The 22616-nt window shown below is 42.7% G+C and overlaps 2 protein-coding genes across 2 annotated transcripts; both read left to right on the top strand.

Annotated features, from left to right (window-relative positions):
- The first annotated feature begins 2770 nt into the window (after nucleotides 1-2770).
- Nucleotides 2771-4069, top strand: LOC136954947 (transmembrane protein 138-like). The gene is made up of 4 exons (XM_067248482.1): nucleotides 2771-2898; nucleotides 3060-3231; nucleotides 3627-3702; nucleotides 3957-4069. The coding sequence occupies exons 1-4, from the start codon at nucleotides 2771-2773 to the stop codon at nucleotides 4067-4069; spliced, it is 489 nt and encodes a 162-aa protein (XP_067104583.1).
- Nucleotides 4070-5830: 1761 nt separating this feature from the next.
- ddb1 (damage-specific DNA binding protein 1) lies at nucleotides 5831-21843 on the top strand. The gene is made up of 27 exons (XM_067248478.1): nucleotides 5831-5957; nucleotides 6857-7005; nucleotides 7114-7230; nucleotides 7518-7739; nucleotides 8332-8446; nucleotides 8845-8942; nucleotides 9183-9341; nucleotides 9532-9615; nucleotides 10050-10166; nucleotides 10670-10772; nucleotides 11484-11559; nucleotides 11938-12046; nucleotides 12680-12858; nucleotides 13208-13368; nucleotides 13571-13678; nucleotides 13916-14123; nucleotides 14334-14429; nucleotides 14794-14905; nucleotides 15871-15994; nucleotides 16199-16363; nucleotides 16778-16872; nucleotides 17670-17840; nucleotides 18394-18503; nucleotides 18941-19110; nucleotides 20138-20240; nucleotides 20898-21021; nucleotides 21208-21843. The coding sequence occupies exons 1-27, from the start codon at nucleotides 5897-5899 to the stop codon at nucleotides 21289-21291; spliced, it is 3420 nt and encodes a 1139-aa protein (XP_067104579.1). The 5' UTR covers nucleotides 5831-5896; the 3' UTR covers nucleotides 21292-21843.
- Nucleotides 21844-22616: the final 773 nt, after the last annotated feature.

Below are 22616 nucleotides of genomic sequence, written 5' to 3'. Positions count from 1 at the left end.
TAGAGTAAGTGTGTCATTTGGAGGTAGCTACGCAAGATGTGAGTCGTCTAGTCGATTAGAATAATCACCAATAACTTTCCAGGTAAGTTTAACTTTACTTTGGTTTGAAGTATCAATTTACTTTTGGTGGATCGTTTTAGAAGACACCAAGTTGCCTGGTAGGTCCTTAAGATGATTAAGTGGCTTGCACAAATCATTCAGAGGTGCATACATTTCAATGAAATGTGTGGTCTAAGAACACACATTTTATAGATTCATCTTCAGGACCACTTCACTTGTGCCACTCTGGCTTGACTGAGTGATGCAAGTGTGGCTCAGTGTGAAAAATGTGATGATTGTACGTGGCTGGGAGCTAATCAGTGCAGTGACAGCCTCATTTTGAGCTATATCTTCACAAAAGAGTTTCCATTGGACATCTACTTCCAGCTGTGATGTTTAGAGGTCTATAACTATAGTTACAAGATGATTCGGTGAACAGCTACTAAACATCGTACAAACAGTTAGAGCCCACATCAGTTACAACCAAAGTATTCCAGAACTGGCAAGAACTGTTGTTGCCCTCTATATGATAAAAGCACAATGAAAGTCCTGGAAGAAATGTAGTAGACTTTCTAACATACAGTAGAGTTATTATTTTAATCCTCAAGTCTCTCTGGCTTCAGCAGGTGTTGGACAGGTCATTGCGATGAACATGGGCTTGGATCACAGGCTTATCCAGCCTGTAATCCTACTCCAACCTAAGTGAAACAAAACAGCTGACACTAGTCGAGGTTTCCAATGTTTAGTTCTCAGTCAACGGTTCACCGAAAGGAGGTTCAGGATTACATTACCAAAACATGTTAAACACAAGATTTTAGGTAAGAAATTGAAATAGCCATAGGGTGTATAAACCAAATACTGGTTTAAATATGTTGGCATGTCTATTTTTTGTATTACTTATGCACTTATTTTGAGCTCTGTCAAAAAGATGCCTTGCACGTGTGTAGAAAATGAAATAGATGAGTATATTTCAATTGAGTCTGGAATCCATGTGGCAACATTCTTTGGCCAATGTAATAACATGTAGCACAATACCAGTGCTGATTATCTGACAGAGTTGAACAGTTTTATAAATCAAGCATATGAAAAGAGCTTATTGTACACATACTACAATTCCAGTACAGATCTCATAATTTACTATTGACGCTTCTGCCCCACCTTGTGTCACCATGTTACCACAAAGCTGTGTAACATAGCATATGTAAATATGTATGCATTGTGAGGTAACATTGGCCATTCTACTTTCAACAAAGTATAGATTTTAGTCCTTGAAATATGTATGCATTGCAGAACATAATTTAATATAAATCTCAAGCATCACAACACTATCTTATAAGCTGTCAATCATGAAAGCTGATAATAACAAACAATTTCTTTTCGCTCTACGGACAGTATGGAATACTTGGCTGACATATCAGAGTCTGTGGTAGTAAACTAGTAGGCCTACCAAACCATCCTACCCTTGTTGCCGACGTTTGCTGTACATATGTAGCTTATTTCTCCTGGCTAAGTTTCTAATGAATTTCATGGAAAACAACAAGAAGTACCTTCTAATATACACCTACAACAAAGCTCAGTTGCTGTGAGGTAATTTCATGACTTACTGGCTTCCTACTTTAGTCCCTTCACTTAGTCATCTACAGTTAAAAAGTAATTAAGAGCAGAATCTGGCCAAAAGAAGGACAAAAAGTTTCTGTGAATCCAAATCAATAGCCTGTGCGAGGCAAGACGTGTATGTGTGTGCCCCAGGTTCCTGACAGGTACTGTGTTGTTGTGGTGCTTTGAAAGGAGGGCGAGAAGGGGATTACTGCAGATAGTAAGGGTTTCTCCACTAAGTGAAATTAAGAATTTAATCCAGTGCCTGACCTCTAATTGCTTCTGTCTGCCGGTGTAACACGCTTACCTCATGCATGACCTTGTGCAACTCTGTCATAGGTAAGAAATAAGCAGTGGCTTAGTCACATGGTTAAGAAGTGTAGAGTATTCTTATACTGTGTGCTTTTACCTCATAGTGCAAAGGCCGACCATTAAAGTCACTGGAATTCCATGAGGGGAAACATTTTAATACAAATTTAACATTTTAAAATGTGAACATTTCAAAATGAAGTAGAACACTCTTGACATTGAAGACACTAAAACTACATGTGATTCATGTTTTCTTTTTTCTGTCTCCTAAACAGTGCTCAATTGATGTATAGCTGTGGAATGGATGTCTCACCATCAAAAAATTATGCATCAAGTAAAAGCAATGCATATCAAGTTTGAGAGCATTCTCCCCTATTGCTTTCCTGCCATTATAGCCACCACCATGACATAAAGAGCACACCCTACCCCACATCTTGTTAGGACATTCTGGACTAGGACTGAGATGCTGCATATTTCCACCATGTTGACAGACAACATTTCCAGAGAGCTGCTCCAAAGACTCAAGTCAATGACAGACTTGGAACAGGCAGCAGTGCTTTTCAGTCCATGGGAGTGATTCAGTTTACTTAAAATGGAGCCCTAAGGCAGGAGTTTGCGTTGTAAACATCCACATACTGTACCAGCAATTGGACTGGCACTGTACAGTGGACACAACAATATCAGGGGACTGCTTTGCTAAAGCTCAGGACAGCCAGGGCACCATCGTGTGCTTCTATGTTTCTTTATAAGGTGAGTGTGAGTGTGTGTAACCGTGGATCCGTCGTGGAGCCACTCACCGCCCGGGCGAGCAGCATTTGGCCCGGAGATGCTACAGACCAACAATTACTCCCTAGTACTGCTGATCCAGCTGAGCCTGCTCACCTTCGACCTGTTTGTCAACTCCTTTAGCGAGCTGCTGAGGGCAGCGCCTGTTGTCCAGCTCGTGCTCTTCATGTAAGGGGGCAGGGGGGTATTCAGTTGACCATAGCTCAGGCTGTAAGGTCCTATGTGCTAAGGTTCTAACAAATCTTGAAGCCATGAAAATTATCTACTCAACAAATGTCAGACTTTTACATTACTTTCTTGTTCCCTTACTATACCTTTCTCTTTCCCAGTATCCAAGACATCTCCATCCTTTTCAACCTAATCATCATTCTATTGATGCTGTTCAACACCTACGTATTCCAGGTCGGGCTTGTGTCCCTTCTTTTGGAACGATTCAGAGCTTTGCTGCTGCTGTCGGCACTCTATCTAACCTTCAGTATCTCATTACACTCCTGGATAGTGGTACGTATGCACTGAATAAATAAACTGTCTCTGTGTTGGGGGTCCATCCGAGCTTTTAGTTGCCCAGTCTTTTGAAATTATAATTGAAAGAGGCAGATAAAACATTACAGCATATTTGATATAAATGTGATATTTTTAACCATATCAATTGTTTAGTCATTTGTATGGGTATTTAGGAGCTAGAAATATACAGTCAATGTAAAATGTTATGGAGGTTGTTTTGTATTAAAGATACTTAATGCTAACTCTTTTCTATTTTAAATAGAAATCAGCAGTCTCCACTATGGCTGTATAGTTGACAGTAAACAATGTTAAATGTGTTAAATGTGAAACCTCTCAAACTATATCCCTTGAAATTGGCAACAGACGAAATTCATGTTTTTCTGTCGTACCAGAACCTTCGCTGGCTGAATTCAAACCGCTATGTGTGGACTGATGGTCTCCAAGTGCTGTTTGTGCTCCAAAGAACAGGTGATACTGTTGTTACTATGCAAAGCCCAATGCTAGAGAGATAAATAAATACTATCGAAAATAAAGCATCGTATTACAGCCAATATAGTGTGACCTTGGCACTGTGAACTTGGAGTGCCAAATTGGTGTGAGTTTCATTCACTTAACTGGCCAAGTGGACTGTCAGTTTTGTTTGTTGTCCTTTGATTAGTTGCTATTCTGATTTCTGTATTTGTTTGTAAATGGTACTGTGTATTTGTGTCTCTTGTGTGCAGCTTCTGTGTTGTACTATTACTTCTACAAGCGCACTACAGAGTACCTGGGAGACCCTCGCCTTTATGAGGACTCGCCCTGGCTGCGAGAGGCCTTTGCCAGGGCCCGCCAGTGAATGGACAGCATGTGCATTGAGATGAAACTGACATGAGTATAGCCAAATTGGACTTCTCCTTCGCACTCAAGAGATTTTCCCATTTGCATTGCCAGAATGGATACCACTAAGCTTAAGCCAACACAGGCGAGAGATGCCAGATAGTAAGTGAGAGTTAAAGCAGTGTGATTCACAATGTGGAAGTCAAAGCAAGCTTGTTCTCAACAATGCAATATCTGCATCCATGTGAATCTACCAGCGGAACATGGAATTCAAAAGGAAGAAATGGATCATGATGTGTTACCAATATAATGTTGTCTGTGATGCTAACATTTTGGAACTATTGTTGTTACCAGCACCACACTCCTCTGTTTGAAAATGCGATAAATACGTTCACTTATGTTAAAGGTTTTGGGTAAGTGTTAAAGGTTTGCTGTGTAGTTGTTGTTCCCACCAATTCTACTATGCAGTACATACTTTATATGAATTTAACCAAATTTGCCAACATGCTCTTTATTTATTTCAGGATGCCTGCACTTTAAAAAGTGAACCCTCCCCCTTAGCTACCAGAAACAAACAAAAGTACAACTCAGACAACGTTTCACATCACTCTCACTTGTTTTAATGCAAAGCACAGTTACAAGCACAAAACTGTTCTTAAATTCAGTTATTGTGAGCTTTTTGCTGCTCAAAACAAGCACAACACTGATACGAAGAACAAAAACAAAAATGTTCTATAATCTAAAAATGAATAATGACAAGTGTGAAAAGTGTTTGCCAGATTGCCTTGTCTGTGTGGTGGTGTCTCTTCCGGCCTTTGTGTTTATAAGGGCAACATTTATGTTTATAAGGGCATACTATTATTTTATTTATTTCATGTTGTGTGATTTTGCATGTTCTGTTTGATTTTTCTTTTTTACAACTGTAATAAATTAAAAAAAAATGTGTATGACAACCTTTTTAATACTGCAAGTACCACATGTACAGTATACAAACAAACACAACTTAACTGTACTGACACAATTTTTTTTTTCATTTTACAACATTTGCACGTGTGTGTTTATATGTAGTTTTACTATTAGACTCCATGTGCTGTACTAGTAACTTGTTCAATTGATTGTCAGCGGAAAACATTCAGACTGACTGAGGCTATGAAAACACTCACACACCCTTCATTGAGAACAGACTAGGCTCTATTCTTATCCCTGGGATTAATCAGGGATTGAGGCCTGAAGGTTTCACAGACAGCCATCTGCAAATATCCTCTAGGCCAGTGCTGTTGACATCCATGCCTTCAGTTACTGTAGTCACACCCATGCTCACTCCCAAAACACACTAAGATTTGTAAGTATGAAATAAAAAAAAAAGAGGTGGGACAAAGGTGACAAAGAGTACAGAAAGATAAGAGTGTGTAGTATGAATACTATAGTAGCTACAAGCAATCCCCCCAAAAATTCTGCATGGGTTTTGTATGTGTTCAAAGATTACCATGTTATTGTAATGTTATGGAACCAGACTTGAAAATGATAGGAACATTTACAGGATCACAGCACCAAAGTAAAAGTGACGAAATTAAGGGGTGGTCCTAAGTGTACATTGATGGTTAAATGCCAAACAAAATCGTATAGTTGTGCTTCACGACCAAAAACAGAAAAACCTATTATCTTGGAATTGTGAAATGGGGCCAATGGGAAATGGATTCAAATTTACTTCCAAACCACAAGAGGCGCTGTGAGGAGATGTTAGGCACTCAACTGGGATATTGACTTCCGTCTGATTTTAACACCTTCCTATCCATGGTGGTGTCTAGACTTGTGGAGAACTAAAACTATTTTGTAGGTGTTCGCCATGTCTTACAACTACGTGGTTACAGCGCAGAAACCAACGGCTGTCAATGCCTGCATTACAGGTACACGTATGCCTCCGATGTCGTATGGACTGTCTGCAGAGCTTCGTATCAACATATCGTCGAGCACCTTATTCTGGCACGCAAATGCTCCCGCGCGAGAACTCAAGCTTCAGGCACTTGCAGGCCCCTGAAATTGCTATTGTTTGCTAAATGGTAGCAGCGTGTAACTGTCGATGCTATTTTCTAGCGAAATTGAGTTTCCATGCGTAGTCAAATTAAAAATGTCTATGACATATGGTCAAGAGTATTTGCCTCTCAGTTATGGTGTAAAGTCAGCTAGCTTACTTTCGTTAGCTTACTTAACTAGCTTGGTACTGATGTGTGTCACGCAGGATGTTTTGAAGCCAATGCGTTTAGTGTTACCTAAAGTAAGACATCCGAGTGTTTGTTTATAAGGTATTTGACGTACCGATTTCAAAACAACAACACTAGCGTCAACAACTAGCTCTAGTTTTCACGTGTCGCCTCCAAATATGAACTAGTTAGTTGTGAAGCCAGCGAGTGAGCTAGCTTGTTAGAGCTAGTGCAGATAGCTAGCCGACCTACATTTAATTAACCCAAGATATATATAAAAACAGGAGTCCAGTCTGGCCTAGTTATGATATACTACAGTAACAGTGTTAACATACTTCTTCAATAACTGTATTTAACCGGCCAGCCATTGTAAATTGTGGTTGCCCCATTCAAGTCAATGACAATATTTGGATTAAAAGAGGAATTGTTGATCTCAACAATGTAGCATTGCAGTGAAAAATTTGAGCAATTGTTGGTATCATTTGGGTTATTATGGTTATGGTTATTATTATTATGGCCCTAAAGGTTGACTCTCTACCAGGGCATGGCTCTTCGACAGAGATAGTTAAAGCTGTTTGACGAATTTTGTCTTTCCAATTCTTCAGGCCACTTCACCTCTGCTGAAGACCTGAATCTGCTCATAGCAAAAAACACACGGTTGGAAATCTATGTTGTCACAGCAGAGGGGCTCAGGCCCGTTAAAGAGGTGGGCATGTATGGCAAGATTTCTGTCATGGAGCTATTCAGGCCCAAGGTGAGTACCAGGGTGGGTGGAAAAGCATAGCCAAACTTTGATTCAATGAGTTGTTATCCCAATCAATAAACCTTGTGTATATTTGTTGTGTACAATGTTACTGTTTAGGGTGAAAGCAAGGATCTATTGTTCATTCTCACGGCTAAGTACAACGCCTGCATCCTGGAGTACAAACAGAATGGGGAGAGCATTGACATTATTACCCGTGCCCATGGCAATGTACAGGTAAGCACAAGCAGTAGTCCCACTTTGGACTTGCCAGATACTATCAGTTTCTGTTCATTGTGGATTTAACTGAATCATTGCGGTTATGCCAAAGACATAACTGCTCTAGAACATTTTTGTTTTGCACTCATGAAGCCAACAAAGTATAATTCATCAATGTATAGGATCTACCTTCCTACCATCTGAGCCGTGCCGTGTCCGGTGTGTGCAGAGCAACCCAATGCTCACCAAAGAATGCTGTCTTCTGGAATTTTGCCATGCACTCACCGACCCTCTTTTTCCATCAGGACCGCATTGGCCGCCCGTCAGAGACCGGCATCATTGGCATTGTGGACCCGGAGTGCCGCATGATCGGGCTGCGCCTGTACGACGGATTGTTCAAGGTGATCCCTTTGGACAGGGAGAATCGCGAGCTGAAGGCCTTCAACATCCGTCTGGAGGAGCTGCAGGTCATCGACGTGCACTTCCTGTACGGTTGCCAGGCACCCACCGTCTGCTTCATTTACCAGGTAGAGAGAGAGAGTGTGTGTGTGTGGGTGGGGTTCAGTGGTTGAACTGATCCTGTTATCCAGTATAATTTGTTTGGGTGGTTGTGGTTGCTGAACAAGCATTAAGATGTAAGAATGTGAGATTGACCATATATCAATTTGGGTTTCTAGGGCTGTACCTGTCTCTTATTTACATTTATGCATTTAGCAGACGCTTTTATCCAAAGCGACTTCCAAGAGAGAGCTTTACAAAAGAGCATAGGTCACTGATCATAACAACGAGATAGCCCCAAACATTGCGAGCAGCCAAAACATGAAGCATACATTGTGGAAAACCAAATAAGTGCCAAAGGGAAGAACCATAAGAGCATGCAGTTAAACAAGTTACAATTGAACAACATGAAACTCCCCACAAGAGTACAAGAGTGTACCTATGTACGATATTTCACAGCGAGTACAAGAATTTGAAACCGTTAAAACTAACCAACAAGAGCAACAAGTCTCTCAATACGAGTCATTGTGATCCTGGAGGAAACTAACATCAGGTCCAGCCAAGCATTCCTAAGTGCTGTTGTACTCCCTTATATCTGATTCTATGTTTACTTTGCCTCAGGATCCTCAGGGGCGCCATGTGAAGACCTATGAAGTATCCCTAAGAGAGAAGGAGTTTAATAAGGGTCCGTGGAAGCAGGAGAACGTGGAGGCCGAGGCCTCAATGGTCATCCCAGGTCAGGAGGAATCCTCAGAAGCCCAGTTCCAGTACCCCAAATACTCCTCCTCTGCTGCCAACAGAAAAATACCTAAATTGAATTGTCCTCACGTTCAGCTATGTAAAATCTTGAGATTTGTCTACACAAAGACAGAGGAAGGGATTGATAAAATATTAGAAGTTTTAATAAAGGGACATAATCTCACAAGCTCCAATGCATAACTCGCAACTATTCCGTTTTTTTAGCTTAGTCTGAAAACTTTTAGAGTTGGGAGTTAAACATTGTTCTTTATTAAAAGGCAGATTTAATCACTGCAGATGAATAATGACATTGAGAGCATCATTTAAAAGGATATTGAGTAAAGTCTTAAATAGAACATTCTGCACGGATGATTTAATGTTTTGTTTATGTTGTAGTCCCAGAGCCATTTGGAGGTGCTATTATCATTGGACAAGAATCCATCACTTACCACAATGGGGACAAGTACTTGGCCATTGCACCTCCTACTATCAAGGTAACAACCGCACATGGGAAACAGCATCTCTTGTCTGTGATAGTGGGAACATGATCATCTGTATTCATTTGACGGGTGTAGCCTATTCTCTACGCTCACTAGTAAACTACAGAGTAGGTAACTGAACTTTGTAGAGCATGCAGCAGGTAAAGAACCTGCTACATGTACATACCTAATCGGTCGACAATTTCTCACCTTACCGTCCGCCGGTTTATTGAAACGTGACGTCTGTCTCCACAGCAAAGCACTATTGTGTGCCACAACCGCGTGGACCCTAATGGCTCTCGCTACCTGCTGGGGGACATGGAGGGCCGTCTGTTCATGCTGCTGCTGGAGAAGGAGGAGCTGATGGACGGGGCCGTGGTGCTCAAGGACCTCCGCGTGGAGCTGCTCGGAGAGGTGCTGTTTTCTTTCTGTCTGACTATCTCCACCAATCTATTTAGCAAGTATATACATTAATTTGTGTATATGAATAACACAGGGCCTGAAAATAAATGTATCGCTAGTTTAGTTCTGTATTAGCGTGAGATTACAGATGGATCATCACATAACGTGTATGATCGGATTGGCTGTTCTTTTTCCTCCCCAGACCTCCATTGCAGAGTGCCTGACCTATTTGGACAATGGTGTTGTATTTGTTGGCTCAAGACTGGGGGATTCCCAGCTGGTTAAAGTGAGTGTTTTTTTTATTTTATGTCTTGTAACTATCTTAAAATTAAACACTTGTGAACCCTCTGCATTTATCAACAAAACAAAACTGTCTATACTTAAAAATTATGAATTTACTTGTCTGAATGCAGTTCATATTCGAGTCATTGGACTATGACACAATTCAGATTTTGACTAAATATTCATGGGCTGGCCTGTATACACTCATGACGCAGACTTTAAACTGCTGTTTTAGGATCTTGACAGGCCTTTCTTAACTTGATTACTTAAGGGTCTCAGTTCGAGATCTTAAGATGAGCCAAATGAGAACCCGCAGAGATTACTGGCACTATTTGACATTTTGTGTGAAGTTCACCACATTCACAAGCTTCATGATAATGTACTTATCAGGTCAGAAATATGTTTGTCGCATTCAGGACTTTGTCTTGTTTCTCACAGCTCAACGTGGACAGTAACGACCAGGGCTCGTATGTGGCTGTGATGGAGACCTTCACCAACCTGGGTCCCATTGTGGACATGTGTGTGGTGGATCTGGAAAGGCAAGGCCAGGGTCAGGTAAGAGCACACTAACATGAAGGCTGTTTTGCAGTATTTGGTGAATGCAAGGCTAAAATTGCTCAACCAACGATCACCATGCATTGAACAAACCATTTGAAGTGTTTTGTAACTTCTTAAATCCAAATATGTCTCAGTGCTGTCCCGGTTGACAAACAGCACCAATTATAGCAGCTCAATTGAACAGAGTTTTTGCCCATAATTCATTACCTGCACAGTCTAGAAATATAACATTTTCCAAAATAAGAGTACAGAACACCCAGAAGCTAGCCTACCTCACAGTCATTGTATTTGAAGTGAGAGGCATCCAAAAGCAGACTTGAGGGGGTCAATTTTCCATTTTTGTCTGACTTAAGGACTGAATTAATAATACCCAGGTGGGTAGATAAATCCACGCGCCTACACACACACTAGCAGACCGTGACCCGTTTTCTCTCTTTCTCGCTGTCTTCCTACCTCTCTCTCTTTCTGTCTTTTTTATCTCCTCATTGGTGACCCTACAGTTGGTGACCTGCTCAGGGGCATTCAAAGAAGGATCCCTCAGGATCATCAGAAACGGAATTGGTATCCACGAGCACGCCAGCATCGACCTGCCTGGAATTAAAGGTCGATACCTCTCTCGGGTGCCTTGATGTTTATAGGTCTCGGATCAAATCTGATCTGTTCTCTCCACTCTGCCAGAATTTAGATTATTAGCAGGGTTTCTTCTTTGCCTTACCTGATCTCAGGGGCTGCTTTGTATGCAGCTGCATATTAGCATGCAGTGTTCCCAAGAATAATTGTATTGTATAATTAATCACAAACGCTTATATAGCCTTAAGTAGTTGGTTGGTGAAATGTGTTATACAGGTCTTGTAAAGGCTTGCAAATAGCATGTTTGGGTCCAAACACCAAGTTTAAGTTTTAGATTGAAGACTTAAGACTTTGTTTTGGACACTTGATTTTGGAGCCCTCAGTAAAAAAAAAAATGTTTTATTTGCCTGGTATTCAATTGTGGCACTAAGGTCCATAGGCTCTTGTTTAATTAGGGTGGTTTATTGAATAACTGGACTCAGTAGGTCCATCAGACGTTGACTCCCTCACCTTGAGCTAAGACTTCTTGATGGGATGTAATTACTCACTTATCCAATCAATGACTTGTTGAGATTGAACCAAAACCTTTAGCCCCAGAACATCCCCTAGGACCTCTGTTTTGACAAATTGAACATTTGGGTAAAACCAAGCTGCATGTATTCTCTTTCTGTTTACCCATAGTGAATGTTCAGTGATCCATTTATTTTCTCTTTCCCCATACCAATATCTTTTTTCATGTTCCAGGATTGTGGCCCCTGCGCTCCGAGGCTGGGAGGGAAACTGATGATATGCTGGTGCTGTCTTTCGTTGGACAAACCAGGTGAGATAACCAGCCTCCAGCGCTTGGATCAATTTAAACTCTTCAAATATATTGGTAATAGAGAGGTGTAATTGCCCAGTTTTTTGGCATTGTGTAACATGACAAAGCTTACATGATGGTTATCTAATTTATGACAGTGTTAACATGGGTAGGTTTTTAAATGTAAGTGTCGGCTGAAAAATATGAGGGTACATACAACATTTGGCATAGTGTCAACGATATCACCCCTACAGACAAGCTCCAGATAAAATCCCAGTGGCCCAGTTACCTCCATGATTGAAGTTCTTTAACATTTGGGTCTAAAAGCTCCAGTAGAAGAGGCATGATTTGGGTGCTTTATTACGTCTGTCATGACATGAGGGATTTGTCCTTCCCCAGAGTGCTGATGCTCAGTGGGGAGGAGGTCGAGGAGACTGAGCTGCCTGGTTTTGTGGACAACCAGCAGACCTTCTACTGTGGCAACGTGGCACACCAACAGCTCATCCAGGTACACACAATCATGCCATACATTTTTCAGTAAATGAACACTTTATTCCACAATTAGACCCCCAATAGATATTCCATCATTGGAATCTCATAATCTATTTCAAGATGTACTTTTCCAATGTTCGGTCATTTGTAGTATTCATAGAGTTTCATGAATGTGTCCCTTTATGTTGAATATTAACTTATATGAATTTGTGATCAATTATTAAATATAGATTTTTCCCTCCCCTTCAATATAATATACTTTGCTGATGTCGGCTCATACATGATTTAAAGGGGCAGTCATGTTTAAGGTCATTGGGGAAATATTCAAATAATACTGAGACGATAAGGTTAGACTATGATAAGATTAAAACCAGGAATTATTATTATAGTTATGGTTTCAGTTCTTATTCCTCTTGATCACTGCTGTGATGTGTTTCATGCTGTTTCCTAGTTGTTACACATTATGTAAGGCAAAATGTAAGCGGTATGTAATTGCGGTTTTATCATGCTCAAGGGATTACTTAGTGTGCATGCAATATTCAAACAGCAGCCTACCAGCTTGTTTAGCTCACATCAGTAAAGTCACCACATTACATTTTCAATTGATGTCAATTATGGTGTGTGTGTCACTGTTTTTGTGCCCCCCTAGATCACGTCGGGCTCGGTACGCCTGGTGATGCAGGACAGCAAAGCCCTGGCCAGCGAGTGGAAGGAACCACAGGGCAGGAACATCAGCGTGGCGGCCTGTAACTCGTCCCAGGTGGTGCTGGCCGTGGGCCGTGCCCTGTACTACCTCCAGATCCTCTCTGGGGAGCTCAAACAGATCAGGTACCTGAGGCACACGCTCACACTTGAGCATACAGGGACACAGTCACTGACACACACACACAGTAACTGGTCCCCTGCCTATACAGCATGGAACTACAGCTGTGCGTTTTGTCATTCTGTGTCTCTCTCGTCCTGTCTCTCACGTTCAGATATTCATAGGCCCTTTTTGGTGTAAAATGCTGCACCTCTCTCTCCTCTCTCTCTCTCCCTCCAACACAGCTTAGACAGTTGACACAAGTGCAGTGTTCTCACACACATTATCACGGTATCTTACTCTCTCTTCCGCACACACACAAAATGAATCACAAGTAGCCTGCTAAACCCCCCCTTCCCCTCCCACCCATACCAGCACCACAGAGATGGAACATGAGGTGGCCTGCCTGGACATCACGCCCCTGGGGGAGGGAGGGGAGTCGCCCCTCTGCGCCGTGGGCCTGTGGACAGACATCTCCGCCAGGGTCCTAAAGCTCCCCTGCTTCACTGCCCTGCACAAGGAAATGCTGGGAGGAGGTGAGAGCAGGAGGGGTGGGAGCTCCAACATGGTCGCATTGACCGTGGGTGTAGAGATGGGCAGAGATAGAGAACAATAGAAGCAGGCTAATTTTAAGGGATTTGAATGGAAGGGGGTTTTTGGGTTGAAGTGTAATATTAAAACGAGTCAATTAGTAATATGTGCTTCAACTATTTCTGTCGTGTGTGTGTGTGTCTGCAGAGATCATCCCTCGCTCCATCCTGATGACCACGTTCGAGGGCAGCTACTACCTGCTGTGTGCCCTGGGCGACGGAGCTCTCTTCTACTTCGGCCTGGATCTGCAGACAGGTCAAGAACCAAAGCTTGAATAAAAAATGTTTTACTGGTGAATGTTAAGGGCCTGAATTTGTAAATCAAGGTGTGCCACAGCAACATTATATCTAATTAAAATGGGGTTTTCACTTTTAAACAAAACAGTAATAATACATGCATATTAATAATAAAGTTAATGCAATAAGAGCTCTAATAATGGCAATCAAAGTAGTAAATTGTTGTTTTGTGATTGATTCTCCCACTGTGTATCAGGTGTCTTAAGCGAGCGTAAGAAGGTGACCCTGGGCACCCAGCCCACAGTGCTGCGCACCTTCCGCTCCCTCTCCACCTCCAATGTGTTCGCCTGTTCCGACCGGCCCACCGTCATCTACTCCAGCAACCACAAGCTGGTCTTCTCCAACGTCAACCTCAAGGAGGTCAATTACATGTGTCCGCTGAACTCGGAGGGCTACCCTGACAGGTCAGTGGCGTCCGGAAGACAGTCGTGCTACGCTAAATGTAGAGAAAACAGTCTCTTGAAGTCTGATATTTTGTTCAAGACTCCCAATATAACATTTAAACTCCTATGTGCTTTTTAATTTACCTGAATCAACTTGTGACAAACCATGGTTGTTTTAATGAGATGTTGTAGTATTAGGTTGGTGTGTAATCTGTTTGCGTTCTTCGACAGTCTGGCTCTTGCCAACAACAGCACTCTAACCATCGGCACCATCGATGAGATTCAGAAGCTCCACATTCGGACTGTCCCCCTCTACGAGTCTCCCAGGTGACCCCTCCCTCTGGCCAAACCGCTAGTATTTAACAGTAGGGAATGGGGCTATGCATGTGTCCTGAACAATTTTCATCAGAGTACTGCAAGAACAAATTTGAGAACAGTGGCAAATTGATAGCTTCTCAGAATCAGAATTCTGAAGACGTATTAGATAGTTCTTCACTTCCAATCCTGTTTGCCTGTTCCTATCATTGAGTGATGGGTCTCTTGTTTTGTGTTTCTTTTCTTTTTACACCAATTGTTCCTCCATCTCTGGCCTGTCTACACATTTCCTCCTCTTCACCCTGCTTTGTTTAATCGAATGCTCGCTCAGCCGTCTCATTCCCCCCCCCCCCCCCCCTCTTTGTTCCTGTCTCAGGAGGATCTGCTATCAGGAGGTGTCACAGTGTTTTGGGGTGCTGTCCAGCCGAGTGGAAATGCAGGATGCCAGTGGAACCACCTCGGCTGTTCGCCCCAGTGCGAGCACTCAGGTATATGTTCTAGCAATCCGGTTGCTATGCAAGTGCTTGGTTTGATACACTAGCACACGCACAGTTAAGTCAAAGGATAACTTAACGTAAAAGCTTAGCTTCTGCCATAGACAAAAGCATAGGGTATTCAGATGTAACGTAGTATTCAATTACTCTGGTTTGGTTTTAGGATTTACAACACTTACAAGTCTGACTCAATGACACAACCTTTGATAGCTCAAGGCTATGTGCGCCTTGGGATTCACAGGCTCCAGTCCTGCTTCTTTTCTGTGCCAATTTATGAAGCAACTGCTCACAGTAGGATAATTTGGCACTCGTGTTAAAAGGAATTCTGTCCTGTGGGACTCGAACAAGGAACTGTACAGAGACTTAGAGCGATAATGAGAACATTTTCCTCATCTTCTTTGTTTCAGCAGTAAAGGACATATCCTTTAAGAAGAGCTGTGAAGATTACGCCGCAGTGAAAATCATAGAAAAGAGAAATATTGTGGATTATAGTTGTCTGGGTTGTTCAACATATTTAATCCAACAATACAGCACAAAGTGGACAATATATATACCAGATAGCCATGCTTGCTCGATGTTACGGGGGTCAGATGGCTGAGCGGTTAGGAAGTCGGGCTATTAATAGAAGGATATTGTTTCGATTCCCGGCCGTGCCAAAAGACGTTGTGTCGTTGGGCAAGGCACTTCACCCTACTTGCCTCGGGGAGAATGTCCCTGTACTTGATGTAAGTCGCTCTGGATAAGAGCGTCTGCTAAATGACTAAATGTAAATGTTTTATTGAGGTCTAGAAGCAAACCCCTGTTCCATAACGACCTGACATGTCCTGGTGGTTTCCTCCTTTTCACTTGTGGATACTAAACACTCCCAACAACCCCTCATCCTGTCATAGAAACCTGACAGGGTTTTCATGTCCTCATATCTCTTTCCCTCACCCTCTCTTCCCACCACCCTTTCCCAGGCCCTGTCCAGCAGTGTGAGCTCCAGCAAGCTGTTCCCTAGCAGCACCTCCCCCCACGAAACATCCTTTGGAGAGGAAGTAGAGGTTCACAGCCTCCTCGTGGTTGACCAGCACACCTTTGAAGGTACAGTGACATGGAAAAGATAACTGTGGTTCCTCCGATGCCCATAACCCTGATCCTTATCACTTACGAAATGGGCAATGTGCCTGGAGTTGTAGATGCCAACAGCTGTTGTGCGCACAGTTTCTACAGAAATAAAAGGACGTGGTTATTTAGATAAGACGGAAGCAGCAAATGAATACGTGCCCTTATACATTTTCCTGCCAGTCCTCCATGCCCACCAGTTCCTCCAGAGTGAGTATGCCCTCAGCATGGTCTCATGCAAACTGGGCAGAGACCCGGCGGTCTACTTCATCGTTGGCACTGCCATGGTGTACCCGGAGGAGGCGGAGCCCAAGCAGGGCCGGATTATCGTCTTCCACTACACTGACGGTGAGCAGACTGAAGAATGGTGCTTTCAACCAAGTGGCTTTTTTTACTGTCTTTATCATTTAGGCCACTATCTCTGTTCCCACGCTGTCTTTCCTTTTATTGGAACTTTTAGTTTTGCCCCCCTCCCTTCCCCCTGGCTCTTCTGGCTCCCTAAAGTCCCATCTCACCGTTTTAGCGTTGATCATCTCTCCCCTAAGCTGTCTGTCTGTGTGTCCCTCTTTCCTCATTGTCTGCCCCCCCCCACACACACACACACGTTTTCGCTCCCATGATACTGGTAAACATGTATGCATCAGTCGAAATCTTCCTTTTCAAAAGGCCTCACGAACGTCAGTTTTATTCTGTGTCAAGAGTGGAGAGACATTATGAATACCGATTTGAGTTCTGAATGCTGGCGTTGTGTCCCTTGTGCAGGTAAGCTTCAGACGGTCGCAGAGAAGGAGGTGAAGGGAGCGGTTTACTCTATGGTGGAGTTCAATGGCAAACTGCTGGCAAGCATCAACAGCACAGTGAGTGGGCCTGTTGGTTGATTGAATGTCACAGGCAAACTTAACACCTAGACTTTTAATAGATTGTGGTGAATGATATTTTGATTTGTGAGAAAAACCAAGGAGAAGCCTTTTGAAAGTAGTCAGTTTTTTGGGTTCTCATCACCCACCCTAGACATCTCACACCATGAACAGGATACGGCCAGAGGGCACTGAGGAGCTAGTGGGTATGTGTGTGTAATTGTGGTTGAAACACACTGATGTAACCTGGAAAGCATCTGGGCCTATTGCTGAAGTGCTAATGGAAAAAGAAAAACGTGTGAAACTGCAGTATGCAATTTGGGCTATCTTAACCAGTGTTGTCTCATTTAAACACTTTTTGCCAAGTTCTGGTCTATAAATGAAGGGGGTTATACAAATAATTCTAACCCAACTCAAGTATTTTTTTAAATTATTTTTTATTATTATTTTGAAGAAAGGACCAAGTAAAAAAACAAACATTTTGCCATGAAAACTGATTATTGGAGCCACTTGTCCTTGTCAAGATATTAAAGAAATCTTAGAACTAACTGTAATATTTCACCCACATGCAACAAAGATATGGTAGAAAGGGCCCTTTCCCTATAGCTAGACTGAAATGCAATGAACTCCGTTTGAGTTCCTGTTGGTGACAACAGAAACAAAACAATACCTACAAGAAGTGTGAGTAAACATTGAATTTGCCACCAACATCATTCAGGAGTGACTAGCTGGCTTTGTTTATTATTGAATTGTCTTTGTCGATTCACATTGGATCCCCTGGACTGTGTGTGTCTCAGGTGCGTCTGTATGAGTGGACGGCAGAGAAGGAGCTGCGCACCGAGTGCAACCACTACAACAACATCATGGCCCTGTACCTGAAGACTAAAGGAGACTTCATCCTGGTTGGAGACCTGATGAGGTCTGTGCTGCTGCTGGCTTATAAGCCCATGGAGGGCAACTTCGAGGAGGTGAGGGAAGATCTGACTCTTCTAGCGTGTTCCACTAAATAAGATCTCAGGGCTTGAGTCAGCTACTGCAATCTTTCTGTGGGTTTCAGCGCACCAGGGTCTTGATCGAGGCCAGCGCTCATAGTAATGGTTGCTTATTGGAAAATTTCTGATTTAGTGGAGCCTAGCAGGAAGTTAAGAGCAGAGTCTAGTCCAAAGAGACAGAGCAGAGTCTAGTCCAAAGAGACATATACAAGGGTTTAGTTATTAGCTTGAGACAGTGACCGCTAATGAGATACCAGGAGTTGGGTGATACTGATGGGTCACAGACTTCATGGAGTCGTAACATTTAAAGAATATGCCACAAAGTAATAAATGAAACTTTTATTAAAGTTTAAAATAATTGGTCCAATAATTTGACTATATAAAATGTCAAAGGTTCCTACATGTTTAAGTTTATGGGTGCACATTAAATACCCTCTAATTAAAGCTGACAAGTCTGCCCTTTTTATCTCATAGTACACAATGAGTCATTGTTCCTTCCTTTTATGACACCTGTGTACTCTCATTTCAGATAGCGCGTGATTTCAATCCCAACTGGATGAGCGCCGTCGAGATCCTGGATGATGACAATTTCCTGGGGGCAGAGAACGCCTTTAACTTGTTTGTGTGTCAGAAGGACAGGTGAGGACAGCTGGCCCATGTCATCTCTCACTAGTAACCCCCTCTCTCTAGCCGCAGGGGGCTGAATTCATTTGACCTTTTAAGTTTTCTATTCACTTTTTTGGCACCATTATTTCTCTTTGCCGGTTCAAGTTAATTGTTACACAAACTATATGTGGGATGGGCTTTCTCTAGGCTTTGAGCGTAACCTGACACAGGTGTTGGATTTGGTGCTTCTTCTGTCCTGAGGGCTCATGGTGTCTGTTTGGGTTGGTGAACTGTACGCCTTGATGAGGTTCTGGGTGGAGTCCATGTTTATCATTTGGGTAGACAGTTTAAAGCCTCCTCCGTGTAACAACTTCACACGAGGAGTGGACTCTCATAGCCCTTACAACAGAATTCCTTCCACTCATTCTCTCTCCCTCCTCCTCTCTTTCCTGTATCGTTGCCCTGGGCAGCGCCGCCACCACAGACGAGGAGCGCCAGCACCTGCAGGAAGTGGGCGTGTTTCACCTGGGCGAGTTTGTCAATGTCTTCTCCCACGGCTCGCTGGTGCTGCAGAACCTCGGCGAGAGCTCCACCCCCACCCAGGGCTCTGTGCTCTTTGGCACAGTCAATGGCATGATCGGTAGGGCGCCATTATGATTCAGTACCATGCAGAGCACAGAGTTCTAAACTACCAGTTTGAATGGTCTGATTCCACATCACATAGTAATGCTTTGGCTCATATATTGGATACAGAAAAAATGGGGGGCAAATTGTCTTGAAGCACAAATACTGTACACAAGCAGAGTAAGTGAATGACTTTGAAGAGGCGTTTGATGGATTTATTAGCCAGCAAGTCTTCTCATAGCATTGGACTGCATTTCTATTCATCCAATTTGAAGCATAGAGACAAAAACATTTAAATTTTAGGGCAGATCGATCCTTTAGGAGGGAAAGAAAGTGCAAGTCGGGTAGAATGATCACCTCATTACATGCTCATTGTAGTTCTGTCATCCCAAAGATAAGGGCAAGAAATCATTGAAAAGAGGTTGGTGAAATCATTTGGACATGCTTATTTTACCCTTAGCGTTACCGTGCACCACAATTTTTTTCTCCTTGGCACCTTCACGCTTCTTCTGAAAGTATCCTTGGAAAGTTTCGAACAGAAGTACTAGCCTGCTCTTGCCAATGGTCAGCCAAAGGGAATTTTAATGAGCAAGGGATACAGAACACCCTCGCATTGTTCCTGCTCTCAAATAAGCGATGATGTATTCGAGATGAGAGGGAAAAGGCAGCCATTTTAGGGATTTGTATTACTCTTGTCCAACGTTCACAAATCAAATTCGGTGTCAAAGGTATCCTGCTGTCAAACTAATGGGACAGCCACATAGGATTTTCACTTTTTGTTATTTTTGATGAAAGAGATGACAGGGGACAAAGATTAAAGAAACATGTAAATGAAGGTTTGTGCAAGATAGAGATAAGGGGGCACTATACAGAGGGAGGGGGGGACAATCGAGAGCGAGGAAGAAACCCTGAAAGCATGACAGAGAGAAAAAAATGGAGAGGAAGAGAAATGTTTCTCTGTAGATTATGCATTGTTAACTGCCATGAGACATCTCTACATGACTGACAGCCCTCCCCCTCCATCTCCCCCATGTGCTACACAGGTCTGGTAACCTCCCTGTCAGAGGGTTGGTACAGCCTCCTACTGGACCTACAAAACCGCCTTAACAAGGTCATCAAGAGCGTGGGCAAGATCGAGCACAGCTTATATCCTTTCACTGGACCCAGGGTGTTCACACACTCACTGTCAAAATATGTGTGTGTGTGCTCAAGATTCCCCTAACTGAAGGTGTGCTGTCAGAATGCTGGTCGTTGTCTTAATACACTTCAACTGTAAATGTCAGGCCACCTTGTCATGCTGTGTGTCCCATGCGTGAAACAAGTGCTGAGGAGCTGTATGAAATGCTGTTATGTGTACAAGGCTGGTCCGTGGATACTGCCTCTCCCAAATGTTTTATTCGACTTTATTCATCATGGCTTGCATAATAATGACAACTTGTCAATGTGATGGGAATCTCATTTTAGGCACGTTATTTTGGCAGCACACTTCCATAACTGAAAGTAGTGTGAAACTACTGTACGTGGCATGTCAGTTTGCCTGCTATTCTGACAGTTGCCTTGTCTTAAGCACTTTTTGTGTCAATCCAAAGTCTTTTCCTGTAATACTACTTGTCCCTGAGAGCGATCATGTGAAACTAATTGAGAATCCAAGTTTTGTTGCACTGTGAAATTCTCTGCAATGCCATTTGTTTTCTGTTTTGATGTATGAAATACAAGTTCTGTATTGCCATGGAATGCTAGATGGTGCTATTTGTATCCTGTTTTGTTTTGCAATTGTTTTGTGTTCCTTGACCACCCTGGCACCTGGAGGTCATTCCACACAGAGCGCAAGACTGAGCATGCTACGGGTTTCATCGACGGTGATCTGATTGAGAGCTTCCTTGACTTGGGCCGAGCTAAGATGCAAGAGGTGGTCAGCAGTCTACAGGTATGAGCAAGCACACTTCATCCAACTCATTCAGTCAGACATAACTTATAGCAAGCTCAAACAGCTGGTAGTATACAGTTCTTGTGTAAATATAAGTATAGGTTATTGCTCTACGGTTGGCTGTAAATGTATAGCTTGGCTGCAACGAAGGTTCACGACACAGGACGCCCGCTGTCTCTGTTTCAGATTGATGATGGCAGTGGCATGAAGAGAGAGGCGACAGTGGACGAAGTCATCAAGATCGTGGAGGAGCTGACGAGGATTCACTAGCCCCGCCCCCGGACCCGGACCCCACGGGTCAGGCACACAATGTGCTGGGGTGAGAGGGGAGACGCTCGTGGCTCTGTAAATAATTATAAATAAAATCCAAGCGTGTGCATGTCCGTCCTTCGAACCTCAATGAATGGACACCTTTTAATATCTAAAGGTGCTAATCACACGCATACAGAATTTGAAGACCCCTTTGGACAAGATGGCTGGCATCCTGTAGGCTAACCCAGAGGCAAACAAAGGGATTGGTCAGCGTGTGATTGTAGGTCGGTGTGTGCTAATGTCGTAAGACTCCCTACGGATCTTTGTATTAGGCTTTAATTATAGGAAAACCTTTGAGCTCCACCAAAATGTACAATAAAGTTTGATGGAACAATCACTGTAGTGACACAAGATGAAACTCTTAAACCGACATTCGCTGAGTAGAACTGTTTGGAGTTTGGAGAACATAATGGCTGAGGAAGGATGGAAGGAAACACAATAGATTCTTAGCTTTTTGTCTTTGTCAAGTTCTCCATGTTTCTTTTAAATAAAGTTTGCTTTAGTACTGTGTGCATTGTGTTTCAACCTTTTGTGTACTTGACATTAAATCATCCTGTCACTAAAACACTTACTATATTCCATCCACCCACAAGTACATCAGAAGATAATTTGACATGGCAAGGTTGATTTTACAAAGGAACCTTGTATTTTTGAAAAGTGATGTTCAACACCAAACTGGATTCTAAAGCCTCAATTTAGGAGGCATTAAAGCAATTACCTTTTAATAGTAATAATTTAATTGAAATTCGTTATTGTCCAACCCAGCTAATGCGTCTTCGAAGATGTCGGCAGCACATAACTTTGGGTCAATTCAACATTATACGATAGCAGTGTACACTCTAGAAGCTCACTTTGTACTGTCTGAGCTGTTTCAAATTGAGATTCAGTTTTGACTGGGTTTGCCTTCAAACCTTGGATGAGGTAAGCAGGGCCATGTTATTTTCAGTTCACAAGCAACGCATTTCAGGTTATTTAGTATGCTTGTTTATTAGGGTTTTGACATTGGGTCCGTTTTCTGAAGGAATTATTCAGAAGAAACCTAAAAGAGGCCTCAGGGGTTGAGCAACAAATGAACAATATAATTTTGCACTTAATCTTAGGCAATAGACAAATAGCAGTCATCCTGTAACTGTATGCCTGTCTTTAAAGTATCCATCACAGTTATTTGTTTGAAAGGTGAGTCAGTTGGCTGAGCGGTGAGGGAGTTGGGCTAGTAATCCGAAGGTTGCCAGTTCGATTCCCGGTCATGCAAACTGACGTTGTGTCCTTGGGCAAGGCACTTC

Source organism: Osmerus mordax, chromosome 13 (genome assembly GCF_038355195.1).
Source record: "Osmerus mordax isolate fOsmMor3 chromosome 13, fOsmMor3.pri, whole genome shotgun sequence".
NCBI classification, from domain to species: Eukaryota; Metazoa; Chordata; class Actinopteri; order Osmeriformes; family Osmeridae; genus Osmerus; species Osmerus mordax.
This window is presented reverse-complemented; position numbering and strand designations above follow the sequence as displayed.